This window comes from Phytophthora parasitica (genome assembly GCF_000247585.1).
Source record: "Phytophthora parasitica INRA-310 unplaced genomic scaffold supercont2.39, whole genome shotgun sequence".
In the NCBI taxonomy this organism is placed as follows: domain Eukaryota; phylum Oomycota; class Peronosporomycetes; order Peronosporales; family Peronosporaceae; genus Phytophthora; species Phytophthora nicotianae.
Window position 1 is genome coordinate 163,917 of NW_008649025.1, and position 16,921 is coordinate 180,837.

Below are 16,921 nucleotides of genomic sequence, written 5' to 3' on the forward strand. Positions count from 1 at the left end.
TCCTGCAAAATCTGGAGAATGTCCAAACAAATGTATATAATGACTGCAAGTGTGATAGGAATCAGATCACATTCTATCACGCAAGAGGATTGGTCGAAATGACAAGTTATCAGATCATATGGATGTCAGTTAGTTTGTTGCTGAACTAGCTCGCGTTGTTGCGTTTGTAAGTGCTTGCACAATCGATTATAAATGGTGCCGTAAGTGAGCTCTTCTGGTCGTTTTGGCATATTACAATATAACTGTGAGAGCAGCGTATGGAAGACAACGCCGAAGACTTTATCTGCTGCTGCGAGTTGCAACGACGAGATGTCCGTCACTTCTCCTGGTAGTGCGCCAGGAGGTTTTGTAAGCTGCACGATGTACTCCATAACTTTACGAGCACGCGAGTGACGCATCTGATGAGATCGCTTGATATCGTGCTGCTTGCTGAGCAATTTATATGGTCTGATACCACTATCCTTATTGCCAAAAAACCACAAGTTCCAAAGCTGCTTCACACTCGTGTGGGCAGGAAATTCCCACCCCTTCGGCACAGCATGTGCGAGCTTCCCGTCACCCCATTCCCAGCGCTGCCAAGCCGACGTCAGCACCTCACGTGGTGGCTGCGTCGCAATACCCTGTGGTACTTGAATCGTGCCGATGGCTCTGTGAATCTCTGCTGCAAGATCAACTCGAAGGTTTGCTAGATCCTGGAGAGACACAGGAGCGACCCCGTTGACAACAAATTTCTGCATCAGGTCGGCAACAACCTTGTCCGCGACATTATCAGGTAGTTTAGTGTTCATATCCTGTCTGAGCAATACAAGCTCATTGTTGAGCTTGGACACCTCTTCACGCAGGTCTTTCACCTCCTTTGCAACAGCAAGATGGGCAGGTATGTCCGTTGCTTTAATTCCACAAACTGGAGATGTGCCTAACGACAACACGACTGACGCTCGTTGAAGGTTTAATAATTCGTTTGACGAGAAAACTCTTGCTTTGAAAATCGGATGTCCTGGACTCAGTGTGTCACGTAGAAATTGCTCGTGATACACTATTGAAGCGAGGAAAAATGGAAATGCAGATCTGATACCACGTGAATAATTAGCAAAGCCACTTACGAGATCATTCCAGTACTCGCTTGTCATTTGATCTGTGACTGTCGGGGGAAAGTGTGGCGGCAGTACAGCGAACCGTTCGGAATTGAATGGAAGTCCAGCGATCATTCTGCCACACAACTGATCCGCTCCTTCACCAAAATGAATATACCGGTCCTTAAGTTTTCCTAAACTTTGGCCCATTCGTAGGTATACAGAGACTGGAGTGGGTCCGTTCACCTGCCTAAGTGCATATGAACTGCTACCCTTACGCAGGCTGTGCGTACCAATATCTGTCGGTTTACAGCTCAGGATGTCAATCTCGTCATCTGTTAGTCCACTAATCACGCGCCGTAACATGCGTCCAAACCGGTTTTTATTGTCATCACCAATGAATAGTTGTTGCTTCCCACCCACAAGTCTCTCTGGACAGCAGAACAAGTGCACAGCAAGTGACAGGATAGCACACTGTGACGGCTCGTACGGATTAGCGTAGACATGCTTTCCGAACTTTTCTGCGCCGGTCTGGTCGCCTTTATGACCTTGCTCTTCGATGACAAGGCAATCATCAGTCCACTCAATATGCTGCAGCATAATCGTGGCAACAGAGTCCGATCTACTCATTAAATTCCACATGATCACAAAGTAACTCCATCCAAACTGTACAGTAGCCCAAGACTGTCCTCGTTTTTCTGGTACTATCGTCATCAGTTTTAAAGCTAGCATCTCATACCCACTAGCCTTCAACTGGTGCTTGCCTTCCCTAATATTCATCAGTCCACGCTTCTTCAAATTGTTAATCACCTTCTCGTATCCATCTAGTACCCGTCTCAGCTCTGTATCCACTAACTTGCCTATCTCCAACAACTTGTTGTGATACAGGTCGACTAAAGCGCTACGGTATCCCCAAACGCAAGACGCAGAGAGCGGTGGGTGTGGCATGTCCTTGGAGTCCACGTTATCTCGATCGCAAACGTGAGCTGGCCTGCAAATATGACCGAAGAAACCGAGAATGGCTTCTTTTGGGAGAGGAACTACCAATGTGTCCGAGGCTACTGTGCTTGGATAGCGCTCTGTAAGCCACGTCTTCATGATGTTGATCTTTGATTGATATGTCCTCTTGGTGCTCGCGTTGGTTCGCTTTGCCTGAAATGACTGCGCCACAGCAGCAGCGTCGTCCGATCCACCGCTTTCTCGTTCGTTCTCGCACTGCATCTTCAATTCTTGCTATTTTGGCTGTGAAAGCCTTTGAAAGGTCGCTGGTGATCCGTGATAGATCTTGTATCACAGTTGCCGTAAATCTGGCCATTAAGTTCGCACCATACTAAATCTAAGACTATTCGAGTTAGATTGAAACTCATTTCAGTCAACTATGATAACTTTTTATCACACTGCCGTAAGAAAATGTCGTTGAAATATCACAGTTGCAGCAGATGTATTGATCACATGATACGACAAGCAACTACCACTTTCAGTTCATTTTTAAGAAACAAAGCTAAAGAGAAAAAAAAAAACAATCTGAACGTGCAAACTCTGGTGGTCGCATTCCTTCGGTATCGCCACAAGGAACTTATGATAGCTGCTCGACCAAGAAGTAATTGTGCCGCCAAAACACGTCGAGAACTTTTTATTCAAGTTCTGGCATTCCTTCGATTGCTTTGTGTATGAAGGCACTGCGTGTGAATCCCTTTTCCCGTGAACGTGTACCAGTATCGTACTGCAGGTGCATGAGTTGATCTGATCGCTCACTTTGGTCTGCCGTCAGCCTATTAGAGCAATCATCATGGCTAGGCTAAACACAGTACTAATGCAGAAATCAGTAACAGCAAGGCGCAACGTGGTCCGCTAATTGAACACTTTAATACTCCTTTAGCGTCAGTCTCGGCACGATGTTCATGGCCTGCAACTCCTGGAAAAGCAGCTTACACGCATACGGAATGCGGATGCTCACCACCTTCTCCTCTGACTTGCAGTGCTGACACCAGCCTTCGTAGCCCAGCATACGGCAGCCCTGGCACACATCCACGCTGAAAGCGTCACTGGACAGCATGAGTCGCTCCATGAGCAACATACTGGCACCGTATCCGATAAGACAGTCGCGTTCCATTTCACCGAGACGCAGACCGCCATCACGTGAACGACCTTCAGTTGGCTGACGAGTCAGGACAGCACGAGGACCACGAGCACGCGCGTGCATCTTGTCCATCACCATATGCTTAAGTTTTTGGTAATAAATCGGCCCCATGAAGATGTAGCACTCGATCGCCTCACCCGTTATACCCGACGTGAGATAATCCTTGCCAGCATAGTTGAAGCCGTTCTTCACCAGTTCACGAGAGCAGTCCAATACGTGATCAGCCGAGCCATATTTCTCGCCGAAAGCCGTTCCATAAGCACGACGGCCTGTGAGGACACCAGCCTTGCCAGCAATCAACTCGATCATCTTGCCTACAGTCATTCGACTGGGGAAACCGTGAGGGTTCATAATCAGATCGGGACAAATACCCTGGTCGTTGAACGGCATGTCTTCCTGGTTACGGATCGTACCGCATACACCCTTCTGACCGTGACGACTACTGAATTTGTCGCCAATTTCTGGACGCCGTGTCTGACGAATCAGCACCTTCACTAAGAAATGGTTGGCCTCAGAAGAAGTCAGAAGCACTTTGTCCACGTATGCTGGGATCGGTCCCTTGTACGTTGTCGGCGAGGGCGAGTACGTCACATCCAGCGGATCGCGTCCGTCAACCGAGTCGTTAAACTGTGTCGGTTGCTCCTTGTTAATCATAATTGCTCCATTCTGGACAATACCACCAACACGACTGATACCATCAGCGTCCAGGGACGAGTACTTGGCGTTGCGAAAACCCATGCCAGCACCACCGGCGGCAGCCAGGCTGTCGAAATCGGGCGGTCCCACAATACGATCGTATGAGCCATTCGCGTACTTCTTAATCATAGTCTGGTACTTTTTGAAAACCATACAACGTCCAAAGCCGCGATCCAACGAAGCCTTGTTGAGAACGATTGCATCTTCGATATCGTAACCGGAGTAACTCATAACAGCAACGATGGCGTTCTGTCCTGCTGGCACACGGTCGAAATTCACGAGATCTAGTACCCGGGTCTTCACCATGGGCATTTGCGGGTAGACCATGGTGTAAAGCAGCGTGTCGATACGCTCGAATTGGTTCATGGCGATCGTACCGATAGCCTGCTTACCCATAGCACATTGGTAGGTATTACGCGGAGACTGATTATGATGCGGGTACGGGATAAGGCCCGACACAACACCCAGGATCGTTACTGGGTCGATCTCCAAGTGAGTCGTACGGTCACCGATCTCACTCTCGTGCAGGGCCACCAGACAGTTATTCTCCTCGTTCACATCCACGTATTCCACGCAACCTTCGACAATGAGACTGCTGAGATCACGCACTCCAGCCCGCAGCTCGTCTAAGTGACGCTGTGTTAAACGAGTACGATGTGTCACAGGATCAATGAGCAGCAGTGGGCGACACACGCGACCACCGTCGGAAGCAATGTAAACAACCCGCTGCACATCGTGAATCATAACGGAAACGAACTCTCCAATAAGACCGGCCCGTCGAATACGACGCAGGCGTGTAACGAAAGCTCGTGGGTTCACGTGGGTGCCAATAATCACACCATTCAGCATCACAAGGTAGTTGGACGCGTGGTTAATCTCTTCGCCGGAGCTCAGTGAGACGTCTGTCACCCCCAGGTCGAAACAAAGACGCTTGATCGGAGCAGGCTCCTCGTCTGACGTCACATGGCACAATAAAGCCAAGTTTTTCACAAGACCGCAAGCTTCACCTTCAGGCGTATCAGCAGGACAAAGCATACCCCACTGAGACGGCTGCAACGAACGCGGCCCTGATACCTTGCGCGTTTTCTCGAACTGAGACGAGATACGCGTCATCATACCCAGCGCCGACATGTACGAAAGACGTGAGAGCACGTGGGTGACACCAGCACGATCCATACGGAAACGCTTCAGCGTCCAGTTACCAGTTGAAAGTGCGTGGTAGAAACCCTGTGTGATTGTGTCTGTGCGAACACACTTGAGGATATCGAACACCGACGCGCGGTTCGGCTTGCTCAGCACCATATCAGCCTGTCGCTTCAAGTCGCTGTTAAAGCGTTTAAACAAGTCTTCAAACAGCAGGGACAGCAGTTGACCTGCCAGCTCAAGACGCTTGTTGCCGTAGTAATCCTTGTCATCCAAGCGCGTTCGGTCCTTGTCTGTAAACAGGATGCGACGCACAATGTGCGCAACGTAGATACTCTTAAGACGGAAGTTAAAGTTCTCGCACGGAACGTGATTCAGCACCAAGTTGGCCAGTGCAGAGCGTGCAGCATCGACCAAGTTGCGGTCGTTCTGTGGTCTTCCAGCACCTCCACGGTGGCGTCCTCCCGTGGCTCCAATCTTTGTGAGTGCATTCATCTTCGATCCAATATACTCGAGTGCCTGTTGCTGCGTAAAGACCTTCAGATCCGAGGCTTCTTCAAAAGATGCAGACATCGCGTCGCAAATATCGGACTCACTGCCCACTAAACTGACAATCTCCTGGTCGCTCTCCACTCCCATGCCTCGGAAAACAATGACAATAGGGATGTCACTGCCGAAAGAGTTCGACTTCAAGTACACGCGACCTTTGTTGAGGAAGATGTTGGTTCTGGACTTGCGTTCGTGCGTGGAACTCGTGATACTGGCGCACACGTTGTGCTTACCGTCCTCCTCGATGATGACTCTGTTCTTGGACAGCTGCTCGTGAATGAGCACCACCTTCTCCACGCCACGAACGATGAAGTAACCTCCCGGATCATACGGACATTCCTTAAGCTTCGCCAGCGCAGCCTCACTCTTGCCCGCAAGCACGCAACGTGAGCTGCGCAGCATGATGGGGATGCGACCGATAAGCACCTTGTTGTTGGTCACAATCTTATTGCCGCGACGGTAACGCACGCTCACGTAGACGGGCGCAGCATAAGTGCGATCTCTTAGGCGGCACTGATGGGGCGTGACGCTGGCGCTCACGAAGGCTTCTTCGTCGATGGAAGGCGCGCCCAACTGAATATCCGTGTACTGTAGGAAGAATTTAGGGTCGGCGTCGCTGCGTACAACGTTATTGGCCTGTGCGCGCACGATATTACGCATATCGACAGACGTAAAGTAGTCGAACGAGTCGATATGTTGCTTCACAAGTCCACGAAGCTGCAGGAAATAAGGCAAGAGCTTCCATTTGTCTTTGACACTGCTCACAGGCTTCTCCAGCTCCTCCATGGACACGGCGGAGGGCGGCGCCATGCCGGCAGGACCCGCGGATGGAGCCATGAACCTTGACGAGTGCGGAATGCAGAGTGATTGTGGCTTTGCGGCGTTTGGGAAACTACTGGTGGTGGTGATTGGTGTGACTTACATCAAATATCTTAAAAATGTAGCCATCACCTTGATCTGCAACGCATGCACAATTGCTACTGTAACCTTACTTCCTTTATGCAATGGTAATTGGCTTTTAGACACTTGGAGCTGCTGACGTCTCGCCTGCTTTCAATTTTGGGATTGGGTCATTACAGATCATGGGTGTTGGCGGGTCCCTTGGCGTTCCGAAGATGCGTGAGCAGCTCTGTCACGAGGGATCCCTGGGCACGCAGCACGTCCAGCAATGCCTGGCGCTCATTCGCGTCTTGTTGGGCCTTCTGCTTTTCCCAAGCCAGTCTCTCCTCTTCCAAGGACACACGTCGCTCCTCAAGCCGCAATTTCCGTTCTTCGATGCTTTGGGCGTTATCCATACCGGTCCTCTCCACTCGGGGTCTCTTGATCTCCTGCACAGAACCACCAATTGGCACCGACGGCGTCCGTAGCGGACGTTTATTGCCGTTCTGCTGCATTTGATGTTGAACTGTGAGATTCTGAGGCACGGGGCTGGGACTGGGGCTGGAACGAGCGGGCACAGCCGAGGTCGTAGCAGGCGCGGGGGCGATGGGCATCAACGGTGCAGTGGGCGGCGTCGCGGCAGGAGGAGGCGTGAGGGCCGCAGATTGCGGCAAGGTCAGACCACCCGAGCCTTCCAGCTCAGCCAAACTACGTAGCGCCACCTGCAGTGCCGACTGTACGCGCTTCTCGCGCATTGCTCCCTTGTTGAGTGTCTGCTCGTCCACCTAAAAAAAATTTCATTACTCGGTCAGTTCTGAGCAGAATTGGTTAATAAATAGCAACAAAAGCTTCGTACCACTCGTGCTAAGATAGCGAGGAGTTTGTTGCGCATATCAAACTCCTCGGGCGTACCAGAGCCGCGTAATGCGGACAACTCGTTCTTGCGGAAAGCCTCCAACAACATATCGACGCGACGCTTAACGATAGCGTGATCAAGCGCACTGCCGCGTGTGAAGACTACGCCCTTCATACTCTCCAGCGCGGCCTGCACGCGCGAAGCCACTGCCATCCAGGCAGAGCGTGTGCGGCCATAGCCCGCAGCCCACGGGAAGTCGCGAATCACTTCGCGCACCAATACCACGTCGAATGCGGGTTTGAAGCGGAAGAGACGGCGCTTGCCACCGGCCGCGTCTTCCTCCTCGTCTCCTCGGAACTCGTCCAACATCTCAACCTTCTGGTGCTGCGTCTCGTGCTCTTCTTCTTGCTGCATCATTGCGGCGTCTGCGTCGAGCGACTGGCGTTGTCTGTAAAAAATGAGATTGGTAACAGGGGATTTTTGGGTTTTCACTTGATATTTGTAGATGGTGAAGCGATCATTTCGATACGCTGAGCGCGCGAAAATTTCCTTCTCTGAATCCATCTTTTGCCTTACTGAAACCAAGTGAACTTTTTCGAAAGTTTCATGTGATGTGGCGCACATCGTTCAACCGTTGCAGTTGCCTTTTTTGTGAATCAAAAGTCATGTCGGTGCCTGTGGTGATCGTGGACGACCACCATCACTGTCTGCCGGACATCCACTTGGTTCGTCGATTGCAGCTTAGTCTCACCGCAATTTTGGTGTTTAATGCGATGATAATTGCTGAGCTAGGCCATCCGCCAGCGCCGCCTGCCTTTCTCAGACATCCATGTATTGCACGTGGACGCACACCCGGACTTATCCTTCCCCACAACGACGGATACCAGCGTGATTTTCGAGCCAGAGAAACTATACGACAAGCTGGACGAGTCTGTTGCAGGGATTGCAGAGTTTCTATTGCCGCTGGTATTTGCAGGACATGTGAACCAGATCACATGGCTCAAACCTTCATGGGCGACACAAGTGAGTGTGTTGCTTGCTATTGTGTTTGGGCTTTGGGCTAAGAGATTATACGATAGATGCCGACGGGAGCATTCAGACAACTTTCCATCGGAAAGCGCAAGTCGAATGGTTGGTACTATACTGAAGAGCCTTTGTTTGTCTTTGACGATGAACTCATTCAATGTTTGTTGTAGGAGGCATGGGGGCGACCAGTGAACTGCCTCACTTCGTAGAGGACGAACTGTATTGTTCTGTGGAGGAAATAGATGCATCGTCGTTAAGGACGTGGGATCTATTCGCTACGGAGATGAGTTCATCAGGCAGCGCTGCTGCTGTAGCGACTGAGGCGATCACAACCGCTCGAGGGAATTCAAAGGCCTTCATCCTCGACATCGATCTGGACTATTTCTCGACATGGAATCCATTTCGCAAAGGTAGATTGGTATTGTAAGGATTATCTTTCTGTTCTGCTTCACTGACTTAAAAACATTACCAGACTTAGAGACGCATATCGGAGAAGCAGCGGTGAAGACTGTGACTCAAGTGTTCTCTTCTGTGCGGTACAAGCAAGAACCTCTCGACCTCGTTACAGCTCAGCAACGAACCTCTGAGCGGAGGGTATTCTGTGAGCTTATTAAACATTTCGAGGCATCAGATGCGTTGGAAGACGCTTCCAAACGCGCTTCAGAATGGGTACAAGTCGTCAAGGAACTCGCACCTTTGTACATTGAAAATGTGGATGTCGAGAAACTTTTCGACGAATTCATCGAAATATTAGAGCAGTATCGCGATGACAAGAACGCACGACATGAGATTTGGGCTTCGGGTCCCTTTCTGGATCTGCCTCATCACGAAAGCTCACTGGAAGAGATTGAGCGTATGGTTAACGAACTGGAGCGATTCCTTCGGACACACTCACTAGACTCGAGCAATCCTCCCGCAATCGTGGCAATCGCCAAGTCAACGGGTGACGAGTTTTTACCGCCGCATCAATTGAATTTCGTTCTGCCAAATGTACTTCGGATGCTTGAGAGAGTGTTTGGTGAACTGTCGATCAAGCATGTGGAGTACGAAGACGGCGGGGATGAAGACAACGGCGCGAACCCCACTTAGTAGGTTAGAGTGCTATTGACTGATAAAACTCCTCGCACCAAGCGTAGAACAGCAGCATTTCCAGCGTACATTTGCTCACTGCAGCGGCGGTACTACTTGCTCCACAAGAAGCTGTCCACTGTGCCCTATATGCTGAGTTTTCTTGTCTCCATGCACACGCTCTGATCCGTTTGGCATGTAAACGATCTCGAGAGAAATGCTCATCCAGTTGAGCCAATTCCAGACTCCAGAGGTCATTTAGCAACGTCGTGTCATCTTGTCCACCGAAGAGAAATACACACGGCACGCTATTGCCTGGTGGTGAGAAGACAAAGGCGCTAGCTCCCCAGTATCGAGGCACTGGACGTTGTTCGTTCATAGGGCTTATCTCATCTTCAGACGTCGTAGCAACCGTATTCCACCCGTCGATCATGTCTTCAAGGCGCTTCAAACGAATGTCGAGTTGTGATTCAAAGCAAGAAGCTGGTAGCGCCTTACTCGAGCCTAGTGACGCTCGTCGAGGAGGCTTCAATCCACGACCGACAGCCATCAGTTCATACGGGGTGAGCAACGTAGCACGTCCTGCATGAGCTCTCCTCTCAGCGATACTGGGGCTTTCACTATCGGTCAGAGACGCTAGCTGCGTCCATCGGGCAGTCGGAGCGACACCGAACGCCACACTGGGGGTGTAATCCAGTCGATACAAGTCGCTCAGCTCCAAGCCAGTACCTCCCGCTGAGCCTCCGAAGACGAACATACTGCTTTCGAACACGACAACCGAGTGCTGGAACCTCGCGCTTGGAGCTGTTCCCATCGCTATGGGCGATAGATTTGTCCACGTGAAGGCCGGAACGCAAGGAGCAACATCAAATATGACGTCCCACGAGTCAAGAGTCCCGACTAAGCCATCCGCTGCAGTGTCAGTCAGTTCAAGAGTCCAATTCCCAGCAACTGGCAGCTGATGGAAGACCGAAAGAGCTTCCAATGAAGTCCCCGACACTCCCACAGTCGACACGAAGCTCAGTTTCTCAGTTCCAGGAGTACATTTCGTCTTTTCTGTTGCTTCTGGACTATGCAGCAGCACAGGAAACGCTCTAGTGTTCGGCGCAGTGCCAGTCGCTCTTTGATCTCCTTGAAGGCTCTTCAGTCCTTGACTATTACTCCACGTCGTCTCTCGAGCTTGTGAATCGGCAGGGAAATGAAGACTCTGCTGTCGTCCTGGGAACGTTGCTGGTCCTGGTCCAAATAACTGCAAACGTAGCGTGTGAGGGCACGCGTGTGTTATCTGTACAGTTACAGACACGTTGACAACGCAGAGTTGCTCGCCACTAGCACTAAGACTCTTTCTACCAAGTGCGAAGACTTCCCCTCCATCTGGAATAGACAGAGTCGCTGGTTGACGAGAATCCAGCGACACTGAAGTCTGTTTTGCGGTGGTGGACGATATCGACAGCTCCCAAAGATCATTCAGAGCTCGTGGTCCCCATGTCGACGCATCATTAACGTCAAAGACGTCATTCTGCCGTCCTCCGAAGAGGATCAAGCGGTTGTTAACCACAACCATCGAGTGTTTCTCTCTTGGCGGCGGTACCAACGCTGACTGAGGCACTGACCACCACGTCTCAGTGAGCAGATCATATCGCCAGAGTTCATTGGACACAGATCGTGAGTGTTTCTGCAGTAAACACGGCACTTTGAGTGCTCGATTGCACTCGTAACTCTTCGCCATTCCTCCAAAGAGATACAGACAATTGTCCATAACTGTGAGTGAATGTCCTCGTCTAGCAGACGGCAGTCGTTGCAACGGGGGAGTGTTGGTGAAGCGCATCCCAGCTCTTGTGTTCTCTTCGTCTGCAGCTCGAGTAACGCAGCGTTTCCACGTATTTTTCGGCTTCGAAGGCATACGTAACGTGACAATATCACTGTAAGTGCCACGTCCATCAAGCAGCAAAGGTTTGACCCGAAGTCGATACGCAGCCATCGGAACAAGACCGTGAACTGTAACTGTACCGCTGTTTTCCTTGATGTCAGCATGTGGAAGAGTGACCAAACGTACGAGACGAAAGTCTTCGCTCGCTGAGCGATTAGCCATCTCGACTACGAACCCTTCAACCAGCTGTGAGAAGCCATAACGAGGAGCTTTCCAGCTCACACTGACGCTCGAGGATGTCACCGGAGACACTGTAAGCTGCTGAACTGCTTCCCCAACCACTCGCGGTCGCAAACTAGCGTCACTGAGACCAGTTTTGGAGGCATTAAACAGGTCAATAAAGGAGACGAAGCTGCTCCCCCCACCGCCACCAGCTCCGTCGACACCTGCGCCTCCACCTCCTCCACCAAAGAATCCTCCGCCTCCGCCCCCACCTGCTTGCTTCCCACTCTGGCCACTACCTCCACGTCCTCGTTGACCATTAGTAGGCCAATGTGCTGCTGTCAACGGAGTCACTACGACGTCCACCAGCGACGTCCTCGGGTTCAGAAGACACTTGCCTTCGAGAGAATAATAATATGAACCTGCAGTCCCAGCTACTCCTGCAGTCGTTGGCGTGGCTCCCGTGCCTCCACTTGCTAGCATGGAGTAGTCTGCACTACTCGCAGCAAAGCCCCAGTCAAGATGCTGATGTCTTGCTGGAAGGCCCTCGAAATCTCGCGTATCTCCTGGTACATTAAAGGAATGATACTCGTCTCGAGCTGCTTGTCCAGTCACACTTAAGTCCAGCGGAATCGTTGTAGCACCAGCCGCTAGACCAGATTCTGCCTGATTCACGCCGCCGCCTCCTCCTCCATGGGCACAACAATAATCTGTCGATCCAGCACCGCCACCTCCAGCCGCTACGAGGACGACACGGCCATTGACTCGCACTTCTGAAGCTCCTCCGCCTCCGCCACCTGGGAAATCGCCTGTACCGCCGTTACCGCCACCGTTAAACCCACCACGACCGTCTTCATGGCCTCCACCACCGACTAAAATGTCCACAACATCACCAGCATCAACACGAATAAGTCCACGCGCAAAGGCGCCACCCCCACCGTTGCTCAAGTCGCTTGACGCTCCATTTGAAGACCTCGCGCCAGCTCCTCCAGCACCCCAAGCATAGATATCAAGCGCAACAATCCGTTGCGCAAGATGAGTGGCGTACTGTTCAATTGGGACTTGGTATGATTGAATACCTCCTGTGAAGAAGAACGAACGCTCAGCGAGTCTTTCACCCGACCACGTGACTGGGAACACGAGAACAGCTCCGTTCTCACCTGGTTTGGCTTGATTACCACTGGTAGAACCCCCACTACCGCCATTTCCAGTTAACTGAACGTAGTACCAGTCCTGATTGTTAGCGCTATGCTGACGAGAAGCAGCAATCACCACTTGTCTTGTTCCGAGAGTCAAATCCTTGTTGTTGGAGCTTGATTCGTCTTCCACTGTGTAGCCTGTTAAGAACTCCGCGGACTGAGAGAAGCTACCAGCTTGACGTTCAGCTACCGCTCTAACACGAGCGACGTACGTTGTGTATTCTTTCAATGACGCCACTGAAATGTTAGCAACTCGATTGCTGTTATCGACCAACTGTGCTGGCAATCGCGTCCACGTAGAGCTAAGAGTTTTGCGGTATTCCACATCGTACGTAAGATCTTCCAGCGTATGTCCTCCCAAGGATTCAGGTGTATCCCAGACGATAGTTAGTGGATCTCGACGTACATGTAAGTTTAAAACAGGACCTGGAGCTGTTCGAAACGTGGTGAACTTTGCTGAAGGCGAACTGTATGGACCTTGGCCATTGACATTCGTCGCTGCTACTCGAAACACACACGTAGACCCTGGTGGACGCTCCAAGGACGCAACGGCAGTAGTAAACGTATCGCTGTTGCCACTAAACCCCGGTGTTACACGCTCACTGATCGTAGTCCAGCCGATTTCGCTGTCACACTGTTGCTGAGTATGGAAGCTTGTAACGGGGAATAATTCCTTCGCAAAGATGCCGTTCTCTTGCGTAAGATCACGACGCATACGCCACAAGATCGTAACATGATTAGTTGTTGCACCTAGTAACTCTGGGGCTGAAGGAGCTCGCGGCAGTCGTGTCGCTGGGATCTCCAGTGGCTCACTGCTTGCACTCCATGAACTCCAGCCAATGTTGTACGAATACTGCGCTCGAACACGGAAGGTGAAGGCTTTACCAGTCTGCAGTCCCGTGACCTCGAAGCTGCATTCATCCGAGCAAATACGACGATGTTGGTCAGGAGAACTTGGAGCCATTCGCACGTATTGAACAGCTACCTGGTCTCCGTCTCCAGTCCATTGAGCTGCCAGCGTCTCAGTATACAACGAAAGCAACGGCAACGGATCTTCACCGTCGTATGTCACGACATCAAAGAGAATTATCCACTCGATCGCTCCATTCGCATCCAGCGCATTCCGCTCGACCTGCACCTTTGTGATCTGCTCCAGAGACTCAATCGCAGCCTTCATAGTGTCATCACTGGCGTCAAAAGCGATCGGAGGCGTCACTACGCCAGTCGTCGCTCGTCCGCCCATGATACTTTGGCTGGATCCTTCGTATGAGAGCGTGAGTCTGAAATATCCGTCGTTGATGGTCTCTCCAGCGTCTGCACGAGTGAAAATACGTTGTTTGGGAACTTGTTCTGTGGCTTGAGCACCCAAATCGACTCGAAAACCGGTCAGTGAATCGCCCAGCGACTGCCAGACGCCAGATCCAGACACTGCATACTGAACTTCATACGCTTGGACACTAACAGTCCCTCCTGTGGCTTCGAGCGCATTATCAAAAGCTGACCAGGAAACTAGCGCGTCGGCAGATCCTGGATTCCCAGGCGCCACCCGTAGTAATTCTGCGTAGACTGGTCGATCTACCTGAACCTGTACACTCTGGACATCCACGTACAGCGTCCATAGCAACAAAACGGGTATCCAACGCATCTCAATTGCCAATTAACGCCACGCGACCTTTGCCAAAGATCCGACAATTTAACGTTATTTAACCGTATTATTGAGATTTCTGGTCCAAAGCGGCGACTGCGAGTTTTTCAAAGTCCTTGAGGCAATTGTAAACGTGGGCGGACAGACGAACGTATAGTCGATTATCGACACATTTGACAGGCACTTCGATGTTGTGGATAGAGTGGAGACCGTCCTGGACGCGTTTGGCATCCGTTGAATTGGCTTTGGGGTCTTTTCCATCCACTATTACACCACCACAAAGTTTTCGCGAAGTCGGGAGTTGTACGATACGCATGGCATGACGTTTGTGCTGCGGAACTTGGCGTTCTCTTGCCAGATGGTCAGGCATTTCCCAGCGAGAGTACAGCAACTCCGCAGCCTCTTGAGCTAGCGAGTGCATGTATTCGCGCGTTGCAGTGACACCTTGACGACGCCAGAAAGCGATACATTGAGGCAGCGCGAGCCACGCACTGTAGTCTTGTAAGCCTGTCCACATGAAGGCACTCTGCATACCGTCAAAGAATCCATGCGAGATCACACGAGGCTCAATTGTGGGCCCCTTCTGCCTGGCAACATGCAGAAAAGCAGCGCCGCGTGTTGAGCCGAACCACTTGTGACAGTTGCCGACGTAATAGTCCGCCCCAATATCGTCCAGATCAAGAGACAGATTCAGTAGTCCATGTGCTCCATCCACCAACACGGGGATGCCGTTGCCTTGGGCGTGACAGCGCTGCACTATCCCCTTCACAGGCATCGTCACTGCCGTGTTGGACGTGATGTGGTCGACCACCACAAGTGTCACCTCACATCCTGTAGCTTGTACAGCATCCAGCGCCTTCTCCAACCTCTGCATCACTTTCTGATCGTCGCAAGATTCTTCTAAACTCAGCGGTTCTTCATGCACATGCACGGCTCCATTCCCGCCTTCAATCGCTTGCAGTATCTTCCTCACAGCGCCGTATCTTGTGGTAAAAAGCACCACCGTCTTCTCCTCCTCCCCCTTTAACACCGATGCCAGCACAGAATGCAGCCCAGCGGTTGCGTTGGGTAACAGTACCAGCTCCTCAGGCTTGGAGACACCAATGAAGCCTGCGAGGGACTTAATCGCTTTCACAACCAACGGGAACAGCTCCCGATCGTTGAAATTCAGTGGCTGAGCGTCCGCTTTCGCCCTCCAATGAGCTGCAGCCTCGATTGCCACTTTGGTGGGGGCCCCGAACGCTCCGTGGTTAAGGTATGTCCACGTCTGCAGGTCCAGTGCGAAGTGTGAGCGGTTTGATGCAATCGCTACGGAATTGGTCTGGAGCTGCAGACGCTGCGACGCAATGGCTGATTCCCATACCATTTCGGAACCTGAACCTGCGTCGTTTTCAGCGAATAGGGAGGCGGTGGACGGCGTGTGGAACGAGCCGAACGCTTCGTAGCCGCCGGAAGACGCGGGAAACCCGAGCATACGGGATGTTGATTTAAACAGGCGATTCTGTAGCGTCTTGGGGGAGATGTGGAGCGAGGAATGGCTCAGAGTGGAGGTGACGAACGGGGGAAGCTGACAGGGGAGTTGGTAAGAAGAGTGGAGATGCAGGGAGGCATGAACAGGGGAGCGAACACAGCGCATGACAGTGGGGTGCCTGTTGATTTACGTGTAAGTCGCAATAAGACTCTGGTCGATGATTGGTTCCGTTATAAATCACCAAGTTGGTCTCTCTATGAATGCAATTACTGTAGGAATTAGATGACGCCAGCGTCGATACAGTTTTGATAACGATTGTGTGGCCTTTGTACATCTCGGAGTAGATTGCAGTGAAAGTTGAGCACTGAACTTCAGTATGGACTGCTCTTCAATACGAAGGACTCTCTGGTCCTCGCAGTCTGGGACCCAGATGCTGTGAGAGTGAGGAAACGCATGCGAAAGTACAAGAATAACATGAGGATCTGTAGCATTCAGTGGCTATCCGATACAGTACATCTACCAGTCGGCAGCTACAGTAACGATGCGCAAGTTGCGAAGCGCAACCATATTACGTTTACCATCTCCTACTATCGCGTTAGACAGCTCTGCAAATTCTTTTAAAGAGGCAAATGGGATATCCATTCCAATAAAATTAGCTAGTACTTCGAAGTACATGGCATGAGCACCGAGAGCGACTTCCACATTTCCTCCAGCAGCATCTTGCAGTTCCACGACCAAGAGGATTGCTGGTAGGATAACCGCCTTACAAATCGACCGCTCATTTGTAAAAGCCAAGTCGATTATAGTCAATTCCCGCTGTCGTGTCTTCGAGCGTCCGGTTGCGTCGTTGCTCACTCTGATCACGATAAGAGCGAGCCCCAGACTTGCCAGCGTCAGCAAATGCTGTGTACGCCGTACATTTGCTGGCTTCGCTTTGAAGGAACTGTACTGTAGGCTCCCGTCTGTAGCCAGCTGATCATTGGCAGTGCTCGACCAAGTTGATGACGAGACGAAGGGTGGCTCGCTGCTGCACATCTGACGCTATCAGGCAGATTTGCGATGATGTGAGCAGGTCCAGGGGTGG

General features: G+C 51.4%; 6 protein-coding genes across 9 annotated transcripts; 1 reads left to right on the forward strand and 5 right to left on the reverse strand.

Moving 5' to 3' along the window:
- Positions 1-125: 125 nt before the first annotated feature.
- PPTG_14262 (hypothetical protein) lies at positions 126-2,294 on the reverse strand (the record flags this gene model as incomplete). The annotated part of the gene is made up of 1 exon (XM_008910827.1): positions 126-2,294. The coding sequence occupies one exon, from the start codon at positions 2,292-2,294 to the stop codon at positions 126-128; it is 2,169 nt and encodes a 722-aa protein (XP_008909075.1).
- A 643-nt stretch (positions 2,295-2,937) lies between these two features.
- Positions 2,938-6,438, reverse strand: PPTG_14263 (hypothetical protein; the record flags this gene model as incomplete). The annotated part of the gene is made up of 1 exon (XM_008910828.1): positions 2,938-6,438. One exon carries the CDS (start codon positions 6,436-6,438, stop codon positions 2,938-2,940), a length of 3,501 nt encoding a protein of 1,166 aa, XP_008909076.1.
- Positions 6,439-6,674: 236 nt separating this feature from the next.
- Positions 6,675-7,753, reverse strand: PPTG_14264 (hypothetical protein; the record flags this gene model as incomplete). Its single annotated transcript, XM_008910829.1, has 2 exons — positions 6,675-7,265; positions 7,337-7,753. The coding sequence occupies 2 exons, from the start codon at positions 7,751-7,753 to the stop codon at positions 6,675-6,677; spliced, it is 1,008 nt and encodes a 335-aa protein (XP_008909077.1).
- A 238-nt stretch (positions 7,754-7,991) lies between these two features.
- PPTG_14265 (hypothetical protein) lies at positions 7,992-13,385 on the forward strand. Of its 4 annotated transcripts, XM_008910830.1 has the most exons (5): positions 7,992-8,061; positions 8,129-8,359; positions 8,416-8,467; positions 8,533-8,772; positions 8,835-13,385. In XM_008910830.1, the coding sequence occupies exons 1-5, from the start codon at positions 8,002-8,004 to the stop codon at positions 9,449-9,451; spliced, it is 1,200 nt and encodes a 399-aa protein (XP_008909078.1). In that variant the 5' UTR covers positions 7,992-8,001; the 3' UTR covers positions 9,452-13,385. The 4 variants fall into 4 exon arrangements, with proteins under 4 accessions (XP_008909078.1, XP_008909080.1, XP_008909081.1 ...); XM_008910832.1 differs by having other exon boundaries at positions 7,992-8,359; XM_008910833.1 differs by having other exon boundaries at positions 8,129-8,467.
- PPTG_14266 (hypothetical protein) lies at positions 9,456-14,366 on the reverse strand (the record flags this gene model as incomplete). The annotated part of the gene is made up of 1 exon (XM_008910834.1): positions 9,456-14,366. One exon carries the CDS (start codon positions 14,364-14,366, stop codon positions 9,456-9,458), a length of 4,911 nt encoding a protein of 1,636 aa, XP_008909082.1.
- Positions 14,367-14,433: 67 nt separating this feature from the next.
- Positions 14,434-15,840, reverse strand: PPTG_14267 (hypothetical protein; the record flags this gene model as incomplete). The annotated part of the gene is made up of 1 exon (XM_008910835.1): positions 14,434-15,840. The coding sequence occupies one exon, from the start codon at positions 15,838-15,840 to the stop codon at positions 14,434-14,436; it is 1,407 nt and encodes a 468-aa protein (XP_008909083.1).
- Positions 15,841-16,921: the final 1,081 nt, after the last annotated feature.